At 42.8% G+C, this 15492-nt stretch overlaps 1 protein-coding gene across 1 annotated transcript in view; it reads right to left on the reverse strand.

Annotated features, from left to right (window-relative positions):
• Nucleotides 1–15492, reverse strand: part of RAD51B (RAD51 paralog B) — a 557106-nt gene that overhangs the window by 110865 nt on the left and 430749 nt on the right. The window contains exon 10 of the mRNA XM_065403312.1: nt 1355–1433. Coding sequence (XP_065259384.1) covers nt 1355–1433 — 79 coding nt within the window. The remainder of the gene's footprint in view (nt 1–1354; nt 1434–15492) is intronic.

Here is a 15492-nt window from a genome sequence, read left to right on the forward strand (position 1 = left end):
CCCCTCCTGCCCACTCCTCCCTTGTGCAATCCCTGCCCTGCCACTGCACCCCCTGCAATGAGCCCCTTTTGCCTCTGTGCAATCTCTTCCTGCCACTACACCCCCGCCCCCTCCACCTCTTGGCCACCTCCACCTCCTGCAACAATCCCATGCACCCCCCCTCTCTGCCACCTTCACCCCCCTGCAACAACCCCGGGCACAGACACACCCCTGCCTGCCAGCCCCTTGCAACAACCCCCTCCTGCCCACTTCTCCCTTGTGCCACTCCCTCCCTGCCACTGCACCCCCTGCAACGAGCCCCTTTTGCCTCTGTGCAATCTCTTCCCTGACACTACACCCCCGCCCCCTCCACCTCTTGGCCACCTCCACCTCCTGCAACAATCCCATGCACCCCCCCTCTCTGCCACCTTCACCCCCTGGAAGAGCCCCCATACAACCCCCCTCTTTGCAGCCCCCCCCCGTGCCCCCTGCACTTTGTGAACATCTGGGCCCCTGGGGGGAACTTGGCCATAGGAAGGTGGGGGCTTGACATCGGAAGGGGGGCGCAAGGTGGAAGTTTCGCCTAGGGCGCAAAATATCCTTGGACCGGCCCTGGATAGGCCAGTGATTTCTGAGCCTCTGAAGACTGAGGAATAGTGAGACTGAGGTTTTTCAACAATATTAACTCCTTAGCAGGTCAGATCGCATACATCTGAATGGGAGGGGCAGGCACTGATAGGTCTACCTTAAGAACTTAGTCTGGTAAATTGGATCCATTAGGAAAATGGGTGGAAACCAACCAAGATCAGTTCAGCAAAAGGTGGACTCAGTATGGTGAGCTGGGGTTTACATATCAACAAATGAGTAGACCAATACATATACAGAATCATAGGTGTATTTATGGCCAGATGGCCTTCACCTTAAGGTGATCACAACAAGACATGTATAAGAAAGGGGAGTGATAATGATTTCCTGTGTTTTATTGGTCTCAGTCTAATGGCTAAGAGGGGGACAATATAATATTGCATATTTTTATCATATTTCAAGACATGTATGTTTCTCCATGAGAAGCCTACCTACTGGAGAGATGCTACCAGAATAATTTGGTTTTACCTTGAATGAAAACTGGGAGACTTGATTAATTACTTCATGGCTCATTTGCTCTCAGATATATCGAAATACGCAGCAACACAATACAGTATAATTCAAGACAGTATAACGAAAGGAGCAGCGTGATTGTGTTTGTCAGCCACCTTGCTCCAATATATTCTTTTAATTAGTTATCAAGGCACCATTTTAAACAATCACAGTATTTTCTGCCTTCAGCCTACTTAAAACACTCATTGGTAAAACAAAATCTCCTTTGTGATCTTACCTTGAAGAACCAGACCAGAATTTTCAATGGTGTAGAAAAAAGCTGAGAATGGAGCAACGGGAGATTTAGCAACCAGGACCTGCAGAACAACAACAAGAAATCCCTAAAATGTATTGATTACAACTCAAGTTTGTGGATAAATCTTTGTGGATTTACTTTTCTGAAGCTACTACCATGAGTTAAAGTAAAAGGTACAGTATACTGCAGAGGGACTATAAAATGGCTATTGATTACCTCTCTTCAGTTCTAGGGTAACTGAGATTCTTATGAAAAACAAGTACAGATCGTGCTGGCATTTTAAAAGGATGCATGGGTCTTGCAAGAACTTCATGGAAGTGTGCAGTTCATGGAAACTGCACACTCTCCCCTCATTTCTCTACTTCTCACAAGTGTTTATTAACCCTGGTCAAATATCACAACCTCTCTTGCTGGTGCAGCCAGTTGTACCCAGAGGGATTCAGCTGAGTGAAGGTTGATGGCACTACCAGTGCCTGGCCTTCCCGGAGGGTTTTCTGAGTAAGAACTGCTTTAATCTCCACTCCACAGATGCACATCCTGGCCACTCTATTCCATCCCAATGCCACTCACCTTTAAGGCTGTGCTGCATGTCCCCTGACAGCAGGGAGACTGCAGATGCTTGGTGCCACTGCAAGTCTCAGAGCACTTGAATTTAGCCTAGTATTCGACTGTGTGAGCTCTAATCTGCAATCAAGTCTAGGATGCTCCAAAGCCCAGTCTTAGAGCTGCCTTAGCTCCACTACAGGTTTGACCACACACCACTGAAGAGGAGATGGGCTGTGCCAGAGCTCTGATACCCAAGAGACAGGCTTATCATTAAGGTAGAGAGTTGTAGCCTGATGTACCAGTCACCAAAGCCTGATGTATCATTGGCTTTTTGTACCGCAGGTTGAGGATCACTGACTTACAACATACACTGAAAAAAGAGATCTCTATCACCTGTCTGAAATGTGCCAAGCACTGCCTGGAGGGTAATCAGCCCAAACCCTGAACCAATGATTCCTGCATGAACACTGCAGAAGAAGTTGACATTGACAGTTGTTGGTAAACACTTGAAAAGCAGTTGCTCACTGCTTTTTTTCATCCCAAGATAGGAAAGAAACTGGAAATCAGGTTACCAGCCTTTGGTTTTCAGAGCAGTGTTCCCAACCTCACAACTCAAAGGGCTCCATTTAACTAGGCTGCTGATCCAAAGCATGTGCTTTAAATGCAGCGATGTCATACCCATGTGTCTATTATACCGGGTCTGACTACTTTGGGTTTTTTTTAAATGTATAAATTCCTTTTAGCAACAACTATAAAGCCCTCCTAGCAGCATGTTTTAGGGTCATTCTTCTTAGGGATTAAAGTCCTGAAGCCATGCGTCTTATAAAACACCACATCTCTCTCTGCTCAAGGGCAAAGAATGAAGACAAAATGGTTACAAGCAAATAAAAAATAAAATATGTTTTCTAGTGGCTAAAACTCAACAAACTACAGCCTTGGTTCAAGATAGATTTCTTACTAATCTTTTTACCTCCAGTCGTGGCTGACTTTCTCTGAGTCAGGACCTTCATAAGTACAAGGTGCTGGTTTCCCTGGTCTTCGTAGGTAAAAGATCTTTTGTGATGGATGTCAAGATGGTTTCTTCTTAAATTTTCCCAAACTCACTATTGTCCCCAGACTCAGGATGACCTCATACTATTCTTACCTTCCTGTGGACTTCCCACCCCCCTGCTGATTTGTATATGTAAATGGGGCTTCCATTTTTTCTGGTCGCACCTTCCTTAATTTCACTTGAGATAGATAGATAGCTGCCTTCCCTCCTCTCTGGGGGGAAACGTGTTTCCATCTTTGTTTGGTCACAGACTTTAAAGCATAATATTAGTGAGTATCCATAATTCTTCTTATAGCGTTAATACATACATTTCACAATGAAATTAATCACCCATGTGTCACCAGTTTGCGTATGATACCTTACATGACCCATTTTAGATACAGATTATGACAAAGTGAGTTGGGGTACACTGGGCTGGTCAGACCATCTGAAACTCACTGCTCTGTACCAGGGAGTCCCTTGCCATCTGACACTGGAGTGCTCTTAGGGTCACAGTGTTGCATGGCACAGTAGAAGCCAAAGAGATCTATACAGTAGCTATGCTTTGTTTGTCTTATAGGTCAGGACACAGATCATATTCAGATTTCTTGTGACCCAGTCTCATATTATTCTGATAAAGGCAGCAAAAAAACATCCTCCTGATATCTGGTCTTTAAACCTAACCATTATGATTCACATTTTCTCCACTCCAAAACTAGATTCAATCTTATGGTTTTCAGAATTTATATGTATTCACCCACGAAAGCTTATGCTCCAATACGTCTGTTAGTCTATAAGGTGCCACAGGACTCTTTGTCGCTTTTTACAGATCCAGACTAACACGGCTACCCCTCTGATATGTAATGTTTGTTGGCCCTGCAATTTACTCTCACTAGTAAGGTACGAAATAAAGGCGGACAAACAAATACAGCATGTACAGCCAAAGAACGTCGGGTCAGTCACCAGCGTCAGTGTTTTCCTTGAGCCGTGTGAAGCCAGCAAAGCCATCTCAGGATGCAATGTAACCTTTGTGACCTGCTCCATGCAGGAAAACCGCAATGCAAGCACTTTCCCCTCCTGCACGTTAATTATTGTTCTTACTGTAACAAGCTGCTGGAGAAAGAAGTGTGTCAGAGATCATGTCTGTGATTCATCCTGACAATATCAGAATTCCCTTTCCTGTACTTCCCTGTCCGCCCCCAATCCTTCACTTGGATGTTCCAGCACTTCTCATTTGAATGTGGGAAGGGAGAGAAGCCACAGAAATAAAAAAAAAGGTGCCACCATATTTGTCCTTACCATGCTTTTTGTTCTTGTGTACTACTATAGTCTGAGAACTGCTCAAGATAGTTAAGACCAAAGCAGACTGTGAAGAACTTCAAAAAGATCTCACAAAACTAAGTGATTGGGCAACAAAATGGCAAATGAAATTTAATGTGGATAAATGTAAAGTACTGCACATGAGGTTCCGGCTGTAGAATCTTGCCTGTATGCTCGGGGTTCTGCTGATCGCCATATTTGGGGTCGGGAAGGAATTTTCCTCCAGGGTAGATTGGCAGAGGCCCTGGAGGTTTTTCGCCTTCCTCCGCAGCATAGGGCAGGGGTCGCAGGCTGGAAGATTCTGTTGTGGGTGGGTCAGCTTTTGTGGCCTGCATCATGCGGGAGGTCAGACTAGATGACCATATTGGTCCCTTCTGACCTTAAAGTCTATGAGTCTATGAGTCTATGAGTCTATTGGAAAAAATAACCCCAACTATACATACAATATGATGGGGGCTAATTTAGCTACAACTAATCAGGAAAGAGATCTTGGAGTCATCGTGGATAGTTCTCTGAAGACGTCCACGCAGTGTGCAGTGGCAGTCAAAAAAGCAAACAGGATGTTAGGAATCATTCAAAAAGGGATAGAGAATAAGATGGAGAATATCTTATTGCCCTTATATAAATCCATGGTACACCCACATCTTGAATACTGCATACAGATGTGGTCTCCTCATCTCAAAAAAGATATACTGGCATTAGAAAAGGTTCAGAGAAGGGCAACTAAAATGATTAGGGGTTTGGAACGGGTCCCATATGAGGAGAGATTAAAGAGGCTAGGACTTTTCAGCTTGGAAAAGAGGAGACTAAGGGGGGAATATGATAGAGGTATATAAAATCATGAGTGGTGTGAAGAAAGTGAATAAGGAAAAGTTGTTTACTTGTTCCCATAATATAAGAACTAGGGGCCACCAAATGAAACTAATGGGCAGCAGGTTTAAAACAAATAAAAGGAAGTTCTTCTTCACACAGCGCACAGTCAACCAGTGGAACTCCTTGCCAGAGGATGTTGTGAAGGCTAGGACTATAACAGGGTTTAAAAGAGAACTAGATAAATTCATGGAGGTTAAGTCCATTAATGGCTATTAGCCAGGATGGGTAATGAATGGTATCCCTAGCTTCTGTTTGTCAGAGGGTGGAGATGGATGGCAGGAGAGAGATCACTTGATCATTACCTGTTAGGTTCACTCCCTCTGGGGCACCTGGCATTGGCCACTGACGGCAGACAGGATACTGAGCTGGATGGACCTTTGGTCTGACCCAGTATGGCCATTCTTATGTGCTTAACAGTGTTCATTCTTATTTATCTGGGGTCAAAGTGAGACAAAAAATGGTAGTGATGCTCTACTACAGTCTCCCCCAGAACTGCAGGATGTTTCTATTAAACAGATCTACCAAGAAATAGTTTAGAAATTTGACATTTAGGGTCAAATTATCAATACTCTGTGCAAAATAGGGGGCACAATTGCTAATCTATATCTGCATGCACATTAACCACAATCACATGCACAAATGGATAGACATCCAAATGACCATTTGTGTGTTCAGTTACAAGAGTTTTATGCACAGTGTTGGTATGTGCATAAATAAGTGTAAATCTGCATATGCGTGCACACTTTCACAGGTACACCACAAGTCTCCTTTGAAAAATTTGCCATAAATTGTTATTATTTGGGTTCAGAGTTAACATTCCATTCAGAAGAATGGGGGCAATTCATGTCAGGCAAAGCTTTTGTTTTATTTTACATCTCTGCAGATTCAGAAAGACAGCCTTGCACAGTCTTATTTGAAAGGTTATCTTCCCAACCAGAAAGGCTAGATATTCCGTTTTTTTTAAATGAAATCTTAAATTTTACATGAACATAGTTTTGAAAAGTGTTCCTGATTGATATGCATATATGTACCTATTCAAACACCACATAAAGAGAACAGAGGACAGGAATACAGAATAGCACCCATGACTATCCCTGAGTTTGAGGCAGTACACAGCATTCCATGTCCCTGAAGGGAGGTGGGGAGTACAACCCTCCCAGCCCATCTCAGATGGACTGGGTCCATCCAAACCAGCAACCTCCTTGATATCCCTCATGTGATTAAGAATTTGCAGGATGAGGAGGAAGAGGGAAGCTTTCTATTCGCCAGAAGTTAGAATTTATGGGTAAATGGCTCTCCTTACTACTTGCTTAGGAATACTTGTAGCTAGCACCGGTTTCTCTCACTGGAGATAGAATGTTCAGGTGGCCAGCTGAAGGGCTGTGGCCAACTAGATAAGGTTTCCAGTACAACAAAGGTTCAGGAACATTTGAGCAAACAGATCTAATGAAGAAAATGTGCCTTAGAAATGCCCAGGTAACGTTAACTACAGCTGTTGCTCCAGCTTTAGTCATTACCACCCCAAATTTGAGGGGTTTTGTAATCTGAACCTGAATTGAAATCCAAATTCTGCAAATGATGCCTAACTTTATAACAGGTTAAAACAAAATCAAGAATCTGCACAGCCCCAAACTCTGAGGGTTCAAAATCCATCTCTGACATTTGCACCCCTCTCTAATATAAAGGAGGGCTTTCCCCAGACATTTGTTTGGTTTTGTGGAGGAAAACTACTACGCAAATCCTCTAATCCTCTGTAGGTGTACATGTCTACAATCCTGACATCCCGCAGCACTATTTAAGCACTGGTGTCCTGCCGGGCATGGTGAAAGAAATAGTTGCAGTAGTGTCCTGTTGGTTGGTGACATATAATACTAATTGAGGTGATTCACTGAGAAGAGTTTGGTGTAGGAAGTTACACAACAGTATTTCTGAAAAGGATACAAAGGCAATGACATGAGTTAAGCTACATAAACTTCTCAGTCTATTTAATCAATGCACCATGGATGAAAACGTGTCCCCATAGAAGTCAATGGCAAAACTCCCATTGACTTCACTGAAGCCAAGGTTTCACCTCAAGAGTATACATTTCAAGGTGGGCAAAACAATGATAAATGGAGATCAAAGATAGCTAATTTGTAGCTAGAGTATTTTAATAAACAAATTAAATAAATAAAATCAATGAAGCTGCATTGGCTCTTTCTAGTTTGTTATTCATAATTTTCTGGAGTGGTCCATAAAAGCATAAGCTGGTTATTCATTACACAATAGTCACTCTTGAAAGCAAATGGTAGAGTTGGATGATAGAAGAAGTTGGAAACAAAGTCATGCCAAAGCCCTGACTTGGCAAGAACCATCAAATCTTTTTTCCGTTTCTTTTGAGTGTCACAGATTTACTCTAAACAGGCTTGTAATGATTATTATTTCCTAACAAGGTGTGATAGGTGCTATACAAGCCGCAGAAGAAAACATGGTTCCTGCCATGAGGAGATTACAAAGATACAGAGATACCATGTAGGAGCTCAGATATTGCATTGATGACTACGGCTAGTAACTAGATAGATACAATTAGATTAGATAAAATAAGAGAAGACAGACAGCTCAAGCCCAACATACAAGATGCTGGGAGACCTAATGACAACAAGAGAAAAAAGGTGTCTTAACGAAGTTTTGTTTAATTCATGAAAGCATTCTTTTTAACACACGTTACTGTTTGTGAGCTTTGCGGAAGAAGTGAATCGCAGAAATCAGTGGTATAACTGCAGAGCTATATAAACCCATGACAATATCAAGGAAAATGTTGACTGGACAGTGAACTGAATGGACACTTCAATACAATCAAACTTGATACCAGAGCCCAAGTGCTGCCAGAAAACAAAGAAAATCAGGAATAAATCTACTAACAAAGGTAAAATTATCAACAGTGGATTTAAATCACCAGCAGTTGGGAAAACAAGTCTGGAGTCTGTGAGATTATTTTGATTGTAGCTATGGAATCTCAGCCTGTAAAAGAGACTAAAGTTTGTGAAGAAATAAGTTTTCACAATGGAAATCTAAACATATTAATGAAATCATGAATTAGGAGAATTTGATGAAGTATTTGATTAAATGAGTTGCCTTATGGATAATACTTCATTTCTGTTCAAATCATGATGAAACCCAACTATTCTCCTCCCCCCGCCCCCTGGCACATTGAGAAATTGAATTCTAAAGAAGGTAAAACACTTGGGGCCTAGATTCTCAGCAGTGGTTGAGGAACACTGGTTGCGGCTGCAGCTGCAGACGGAATGGATGCAAAAGTGGTTTTAAGCCTACTTTTGCATTCATCAATCCTGGAGTTGTCCGGGCACCAGGCCAGTCTATGGCATAAATTAGAGCAGACTGAAGGCTCCTCTAATTTATGTCAGCTACCAAAGTCTCCAAGCAGCCATTACAGCAATTGGGATTGACGATGTCCAGAGAGATCTACTCCTGCCCCCTTTTGTCTAACCATACTTGCCATGCTGGTAGCCTGGAAGGGAGGGGTGGTATAGGACATGCTCTTTTTACTCTATTCCACTGTAGGATCATTCTACACTGGGACTATCCTCCAGTGGCTGGCTAAGATGGCTAAGGGCAGCTTAACAAAAAAAGGAACAGTGAAGCAACTGACTCAATAAATTCAATTGCACTATTAGAAAAACAAAACAAGTCCCCCAAAATATGCTTAGATCCCAAGGAACTGAACAAAGCTACAAAGGGAGAGCATTTTCAGCTCCCAAATGTGAAAGAAGTAAGTAGCAGACTGAGTGGAACTAAATCCTTCAGTATTTTGGACGTGTCCAGTGGATTTTGGGAAACACCCGTGGATGATGATAGTTCTAGGTATACCACATGCACCATACCATACAGCACATATTGTTTTCAAGAGCCACCTTTTAGCATCTCAGTGTGTATGAAAAGTATTCAGCAAGATGGTAGTATGGAGATCCCACTGGTACTCACATCCTGGTTTGGGGCCAAACCAGAGAATCATGTGAAATTTGTCCAAAGAAAGTTCTGACAGTGGCATGAAAAAAAGTTTAAAATGTAATAAAAGCAAATGCCATATAGCATCACTGGAGCTAAAATATTTGAATAATTTATTAACCCAAACCAGATAATGCTAGAGACTCCTTTGAAAATACTAGGACCTCAAAATTAACAAGAATGACAGAGATTCCTAAGAATGGTCATGTGCTTTTCCAAATTCCTGCCACAAATGTCCATAGAAACTACCCCACCAAAAGAGTTCCAAAAAGTTGTAGGCCCAATTTTTTAAAAGGAATTTAGGCCTTGCTCTGCTCCCCACTGCAATGCCTAACTGATTTAGGAGTCTAAGGGCTTGTCTAAATGGTGTGGCAATGTGCATTATAGAGGTGTAATTTCTAAAGCAGACTAATGCGTTGAGTATTAATTGGTCCGTGTAGACCCTGCTGGTGCATATGTGGATCAACATGTTAGTGTGCTTTAGAAATCACACACTCATAGGGCACCTTGTTACTCAACTTAGACAAACCCTAAATCTCCTTAAAAGTCAATGGGACTTAGACTCCTAAGTGCCTGAATCATTTCTGAAAATGAGATTTAAGTTCATGTCAGTTGGGTGTTGCAACACTCAGTCAAGCAATGCTTAAATTCCTTAAGAAATTTGGGCCTGTATAGCTACAGAAAGTGAGATACCCTCAAACACTGCAAAAGCTAAAGGAACTTTTAATGCAAGTTCCTGTTTTGCATTATTTTGGCCAGACAAATCAGTTACATTAACAGTTCATGCCTCACAAAACAGAGCCTCCTAGTCCTTTGTCCCTTTTGCCTCCAGACAACTAAACCCATCAATACTTGCTGTACAATATTACAGCTTGGAAACCAAAAACTGACTTTGTCAATAGCATTTTATTCCTTTGCATGTCTTCTTGAATAACACATCAGTATTAATGCATTGGCCCAGTAGATGTTATAGAATAACAGGGTTTTGACAGCACTTGCTTTTTTTTCTAAAGAGCTGGGGTAAATATTATTGTAGCACATTCCAGTGGAAGGACAGAAAGCTTCATGTTAGGTTTCCCCACGGGTTGCTTTAACCTACCCACCCTCCTCCCCCTTTATGCTAAGTTTTCTTAGATGTTTTTATTTCCTTGAAAAGAAATGCTTTGTCCTTTTGATCAGGAACAGATTCTCTTTTTTCTTTTCTGGTGGATTTACCCCATCTCCTCTTTTGTAGCCAGTGACTGAGGGATGACAGGAAGGAAGGGGGAATACCCAAGTGACACACACAGATACATAAACAAAGCATTTTTATTTAATAACAAAACTATGGCTATGACCACTCCAGCATGTGTTTTGGAGGTTGTGTGTCTAAAATGCATGGATAAACCACCAAATGTAGTAGATTTCCAAAATGAGCATCTCCCACCACTGCAGTTATTTCTTCTGAAATGACCTCAGAAAAATCAGTCTGTTTTGTTAGCCATGAATTCCCAACAGAACTCTCTAACTGCATTACTGACAACTACATTTGCCTGGAAGACCGTAGCTGAGAACTGAGAAGGAAGCCCATTGAACTGGCAATGTCATTCAACAGGGAAGTGATTATCTTTGAAGGTTCAATTAGATGCATGTACTAATAAAATCAGTGCTAAGCAAAACAAATCTTTCCTCTGATTGTGCCAAATGTCTGGGACAGACAATCCTCATGCCAGAATTTTGCTTAGAGTAGATTTAGAAGAGTTGTTTTTTCAGCTGCTTCAGAGCCTAGTAAAAGAGTGAGGAAAACATCCAACTTGATTTTGCATCAAATAACTCAACAGATACCTTTTTCTTCTTTCTTTCTTGCTGCTTGAATCTTCTGTCCCTTGTTGGGGTTCACCTGCTGCTTTAATGCCAATGTGTAGGGACTTGATACATTCTAGAAATGCAAATCCTGAGGCTGGAATGAAACAATTAAAGCAGCAGTTGTTATTTTGGGGGTGATCTATATTTTTCTCAGGATGATGACAGCTTCAATTCTTAACCCTAACTGCTTTGGGCTGCCCCAGCGCAATCGGAAAGGTGTCTTACAGGAGCAACCAAGGATTCCCCCTGAGAGAGGGGAATCCTAGAATGGCATAGAGGCAGCACAGACAGCGTGTTTAAGGAGGGAGTGGGACTGTTTCCAAGATAGGAGAAGGCAGAGTGCACTGTGTGTTGCCAGATCTTTACCCAGCACCAGAGTCCCTGTGGGCCTTAGAGCACAAATACTTGGATTCCCCACTCAGCAGACCTAGTGGGTGGTCAGGAGGGGGCACTTGGTAGGATCTGTGACGTCTCCGCTGTGTTATCTTTTCCATGTAGCCTCCCTGGGGGCCCTGGGAGCTTCCACAGCTAAGGGGAGTCCTTGGTAAAATTACTGTAATGGTACCACTCTGTCAGGTAGCTGGTGACCAGAACCCAGTGCAGAGGCACAGGGCCCTTGCCTAGGTGGTCCTAGTCTCCAGCAGATCCCCTAGAATGTAAACGTTTGGGGAGAAGGCCCTCCAGCCTTTTCTGGGAGGATCACAAGAGGGGATGCTCACAGAGCTTTTTTGCCCCAGAATCTCTTCCTGCATTTTTTTTTTGCCTGAAAGTATGATCTGGGCCTATGAATAAAGAATGAAACAGCATGGTATACTGAACTAATCATAGAACTATAGGGTGGATAAGTCCTTAGTCCTTATAAATTACAAAGATCTCAAATGTGACTTTAAGACACAGCCCTGCACTGTGAGGTATGGAGGCACATCACCCTACAAGGAGCTCTGACATTAATTCTGCCTCCCTGGGTCCCTCAGTGTGCATGGGGAATGTTATTGCTGATATACCCCTGAAGCAAGTGCAAGATCCTTCCATCCTCCATAGTCTGACAACTCTGCTGGTTTGGGAGGGAGCTCATCATCATAGCTTGTCACTCCAAAACCTCAGCCAAGACCTGATACTGTCACTTATCTCAACAGATCCTTGGGAGAATAGCATGTTGTCAGGGGCACCATCCATGTCAGGTAGTGTTCCAGTGTTTGCCTAGGCACGTTTGGGTTCATTCCTCAGCTTCCACTTGGTCTTATTGTCATCAGTCTTTACCATCCCAGCTGTCACTTGATTAGTAGACATTAAACAGCCAGTCAGATAGCACTGAACCTTGGGACAATCCATTCTGCTGAGTATGCCGTCGACTTTTCTGACCATCCATATCTACAAGGAAATTTCAATTCTTGAACAGGGAAGAGACCAGCATGCTATTTCTCAAAATTCTTGCCAATTTCAGAAGAAGTGCACAATGGTTCACAGTGTTGTAAGCAGCTAACAGATCAACAAACACAGGCTCTGTAATTTTACAGGTTTCTAAGCTATCTTCAGTGTATGGAGTTAGGTTTACATCTTGGCCACAGCATGAATGTCCTGGGTGGAAACTGGCTTGGTTATCAGTCAGCTGCCCTTCCATTACTGGCACTATTCTACCCATTCTCATCCACTTATATAGCTTGTAGGTTAAGCAGACTGAGTATATAGGGTGGTAACTCTTTGCAGAGGTAGGAGCTTTTTGAGTAGTGCAAACACTTTGGCCTGTCTCCTTAGCTTGGGTATCTGTATTGTCTCCATGCAAGAGTTAAAGAAGTCAAGCAGCCATTTCTGTACTCTCATCCCAAAGTGTAGTAATAGTTGATTAGCTGATACCATGGAGTCCACCTGCCTTTCCACATTTCAGCATTTTCATGGCTCTTGTCAGCTCCTCAATGTCGAGCTGTTCACTGTAGATTCTGCTCTCTCTAAAGAGTGAGAAAAGTTGCTGCTTGACTTGTTTCATGGGTTGGTTTACCACTTAGGATAATTGGTACACAGCATGGTTGGGAGAGACTGCAGCGATGAGCTATGATTTTTGTTGATCAGGGTTCAGTTTGCAAATGGTGATCCACACTTTTTTTTGCTATTATGGCACAGATTTGTTGTTTCAATCAGCTCCCTCCAGTGATGGCATCGCTCCTTCCCAATCTCTTTAATAAGCATTTCCCTGAGCCCAGTGGTTTCTTCACCAAAGGGATCCAGGTCAAACAGTTCTGAATATCTCTCATGTTGTTGGCTTGTCTGTTCTGAAAGCCCAGCTATATAGAGTGTCCAGCATCCCCTAGGGATAGGCTTTGGGGCAGTTTTCCACACCCAGAAGACAAATTCCCCATTGTGCTTATGTGTCAGAGTAATGTTATAAATGGATTCATCCAATTGAAAGGTAAACTTTTCTCAGTCAGCCTTTCTGAAGTTGAATCTCAGCAGGTACTTTGTTTCCCTGGGTTGTAGTGCAGCTTCTATTGTCATTTGCACTGGTCAATGCTGCAATCTTGGGATTTCTATCACAAACCCCCTCCTCTGAAATTGCCTACGTTTTCAGAGGTGATAAAGGCTAGGTCAGAACTGTACACCTTGTTCCATTGTGTGCTTTGGAAGGTGCATGTGTCCTTGAAGTTGTAGATCAAGGTCAAGTTGCTTGTTCTTGCCCACTTCTCAACTTCTTCTACATTGTTGGGGTCTCCCCAGATGGTGTTGTGACTGACAGTTTTTCTGGCAGTGGAAATTTGGTTGGTCATCCAAACTGTTCACCTGGCAGTTTGTAAACAGAAAATACTACCATTTGATTAAGTTCAACCATGATAAGTTCTATTGTACCATGGTGTTTCGGAGCAGTGGTTTTCACTAGTCTTTTGTCACATAAAAGTATTTTGCTGCCATAGATGTTGCTTTCAAAATTCACAGCAATATGCATACCAGGGATGTTTGGTTCAGTTGTCTCTCTATGTGTCTCTTGCAAGCACATAATGTCTGTTTTCATGTCAGCCTTCTCTGCAGAGAATCTCTCCACATAAAAACTGATGATTTTATGTGCCGATTTTGGTGGAGGCTCTGAAAGGGTCTGTTTATATTGACAGCTATGTCTTCTATTGCAGTCTCAGGGTGTATTGTCAGATTTGGTTAGTTGCCATGAGAGATTAACAGGGGTCACAATGTGAACGTATCTGACATGACCCCCTGGGGCAAGGTAGCGGGACATGACCCCATATCATCTTGGATGTCTTGAGCACCATGGACCACACAAAGGGGGGATGACAGGACTTCAGTTGTGCCCTGCTGCTCTGAAGGGGCATGGGCTTCTGGAATATCTTCCCCCACCTTGTGCACCCATGAAGCATCAAGGCACAATCTAGCCTAAAATGATTCCCTAGAAAAATGTCATGTCTAATATGTCCCTGCACTTCAATGGAGAAATTGGGTTTCATTTGGGGGGAGGGATAGCTCAGTGGTTTGAGCACTGGCCTGCTAAACCCAGGGTTGTGAGTTCAATCCTTGAGGGGGCTACTTAGGGATCTGGGGCAAAATCAGTACTTGGTCCTGCTAGTGAAGGCAGGGGGCTGGACTCGATGACCTTTCAAGGTCCCTTCCAGTTCTAGGAGATAGGATATCTCCATTAATTTATTTATTAAGACCAGGTTAACGGGTCACAACTCAATAAAATTCTTTATAGGGCAGTTTAAATGCATCATATTGCCCCTTTCCACTGGAAGGTTTTTCTTGTGTGGGAACTGTTAAGAAAAGGGTTTCCTTTCTACCTTTTTTATAGAACAGTGAAATGGCTGCTGGGAGCATTTTATGAGAAGTGGGCCATAAATTCAATCTAATTAGGGTAGACAGTACACGGGCAGTATTTGTGCTGTGTATATATCCTATATAAGTCCATTAGCACAAGTCAGGAAGCAAGGCTCATGGCAAACAACCGCAACATGAACAAATTTATAAGTTAGCAAAATGCCCTGCTGTTGTCTCACCTCCAGAAATCTACCACCCAAGTCTGTTTATTTACCTTCAGTTTAGGGCATATAAGAACAGGTTGCTCATCTTGTGCAGTAACTGTGGTTCTTCACAATGTGTGTCGCTATGGGTGCTCCACTTAAGCATGTGCCTCTCTAGCCTTTGATTGGAGATTTGTGTGTCCATTTGGCCTGCACATGCTCCCTATGCTTCCTTATGCTGGACACCAAGGCTATATAGGGATGTGCAGGCGAACCTGCCTTCAGTTCCTTCTCCACCTGAACATCCCATGGAGAATAGTCTGAAGCAGAGGGTGGGTAGTGGAGCACCCATAGGGACACGTATCTCTAAGAACCAGAGTTACTGTACAAGGTGAGTAACCTCATCTTCTTCAAGTAATATCCCTTTGGGTGCTCCACTTCAGGTGATTTCTGAACAGTGTAGAAGAATAGAAGACCATATGGCAGTACCAAGCACCGCATCAGATCTGGTGGCCTGGATCAATGTGTAATGTTTAGAAAATGAA

This window comes from Emys orbicularis, chromosome 4, assembly GCF_028017835.1.
Source record: "Emys orbicularis isolate rEmyOrb1 chromosome 4, rEmyOrb1.hap1, whole genome shotgun sequence".
Taxonomy (NCBI): Eukaryota; Metazoa; Chordata; order Testudines; family Emydidae; genus Emys; species Emys orbicularis.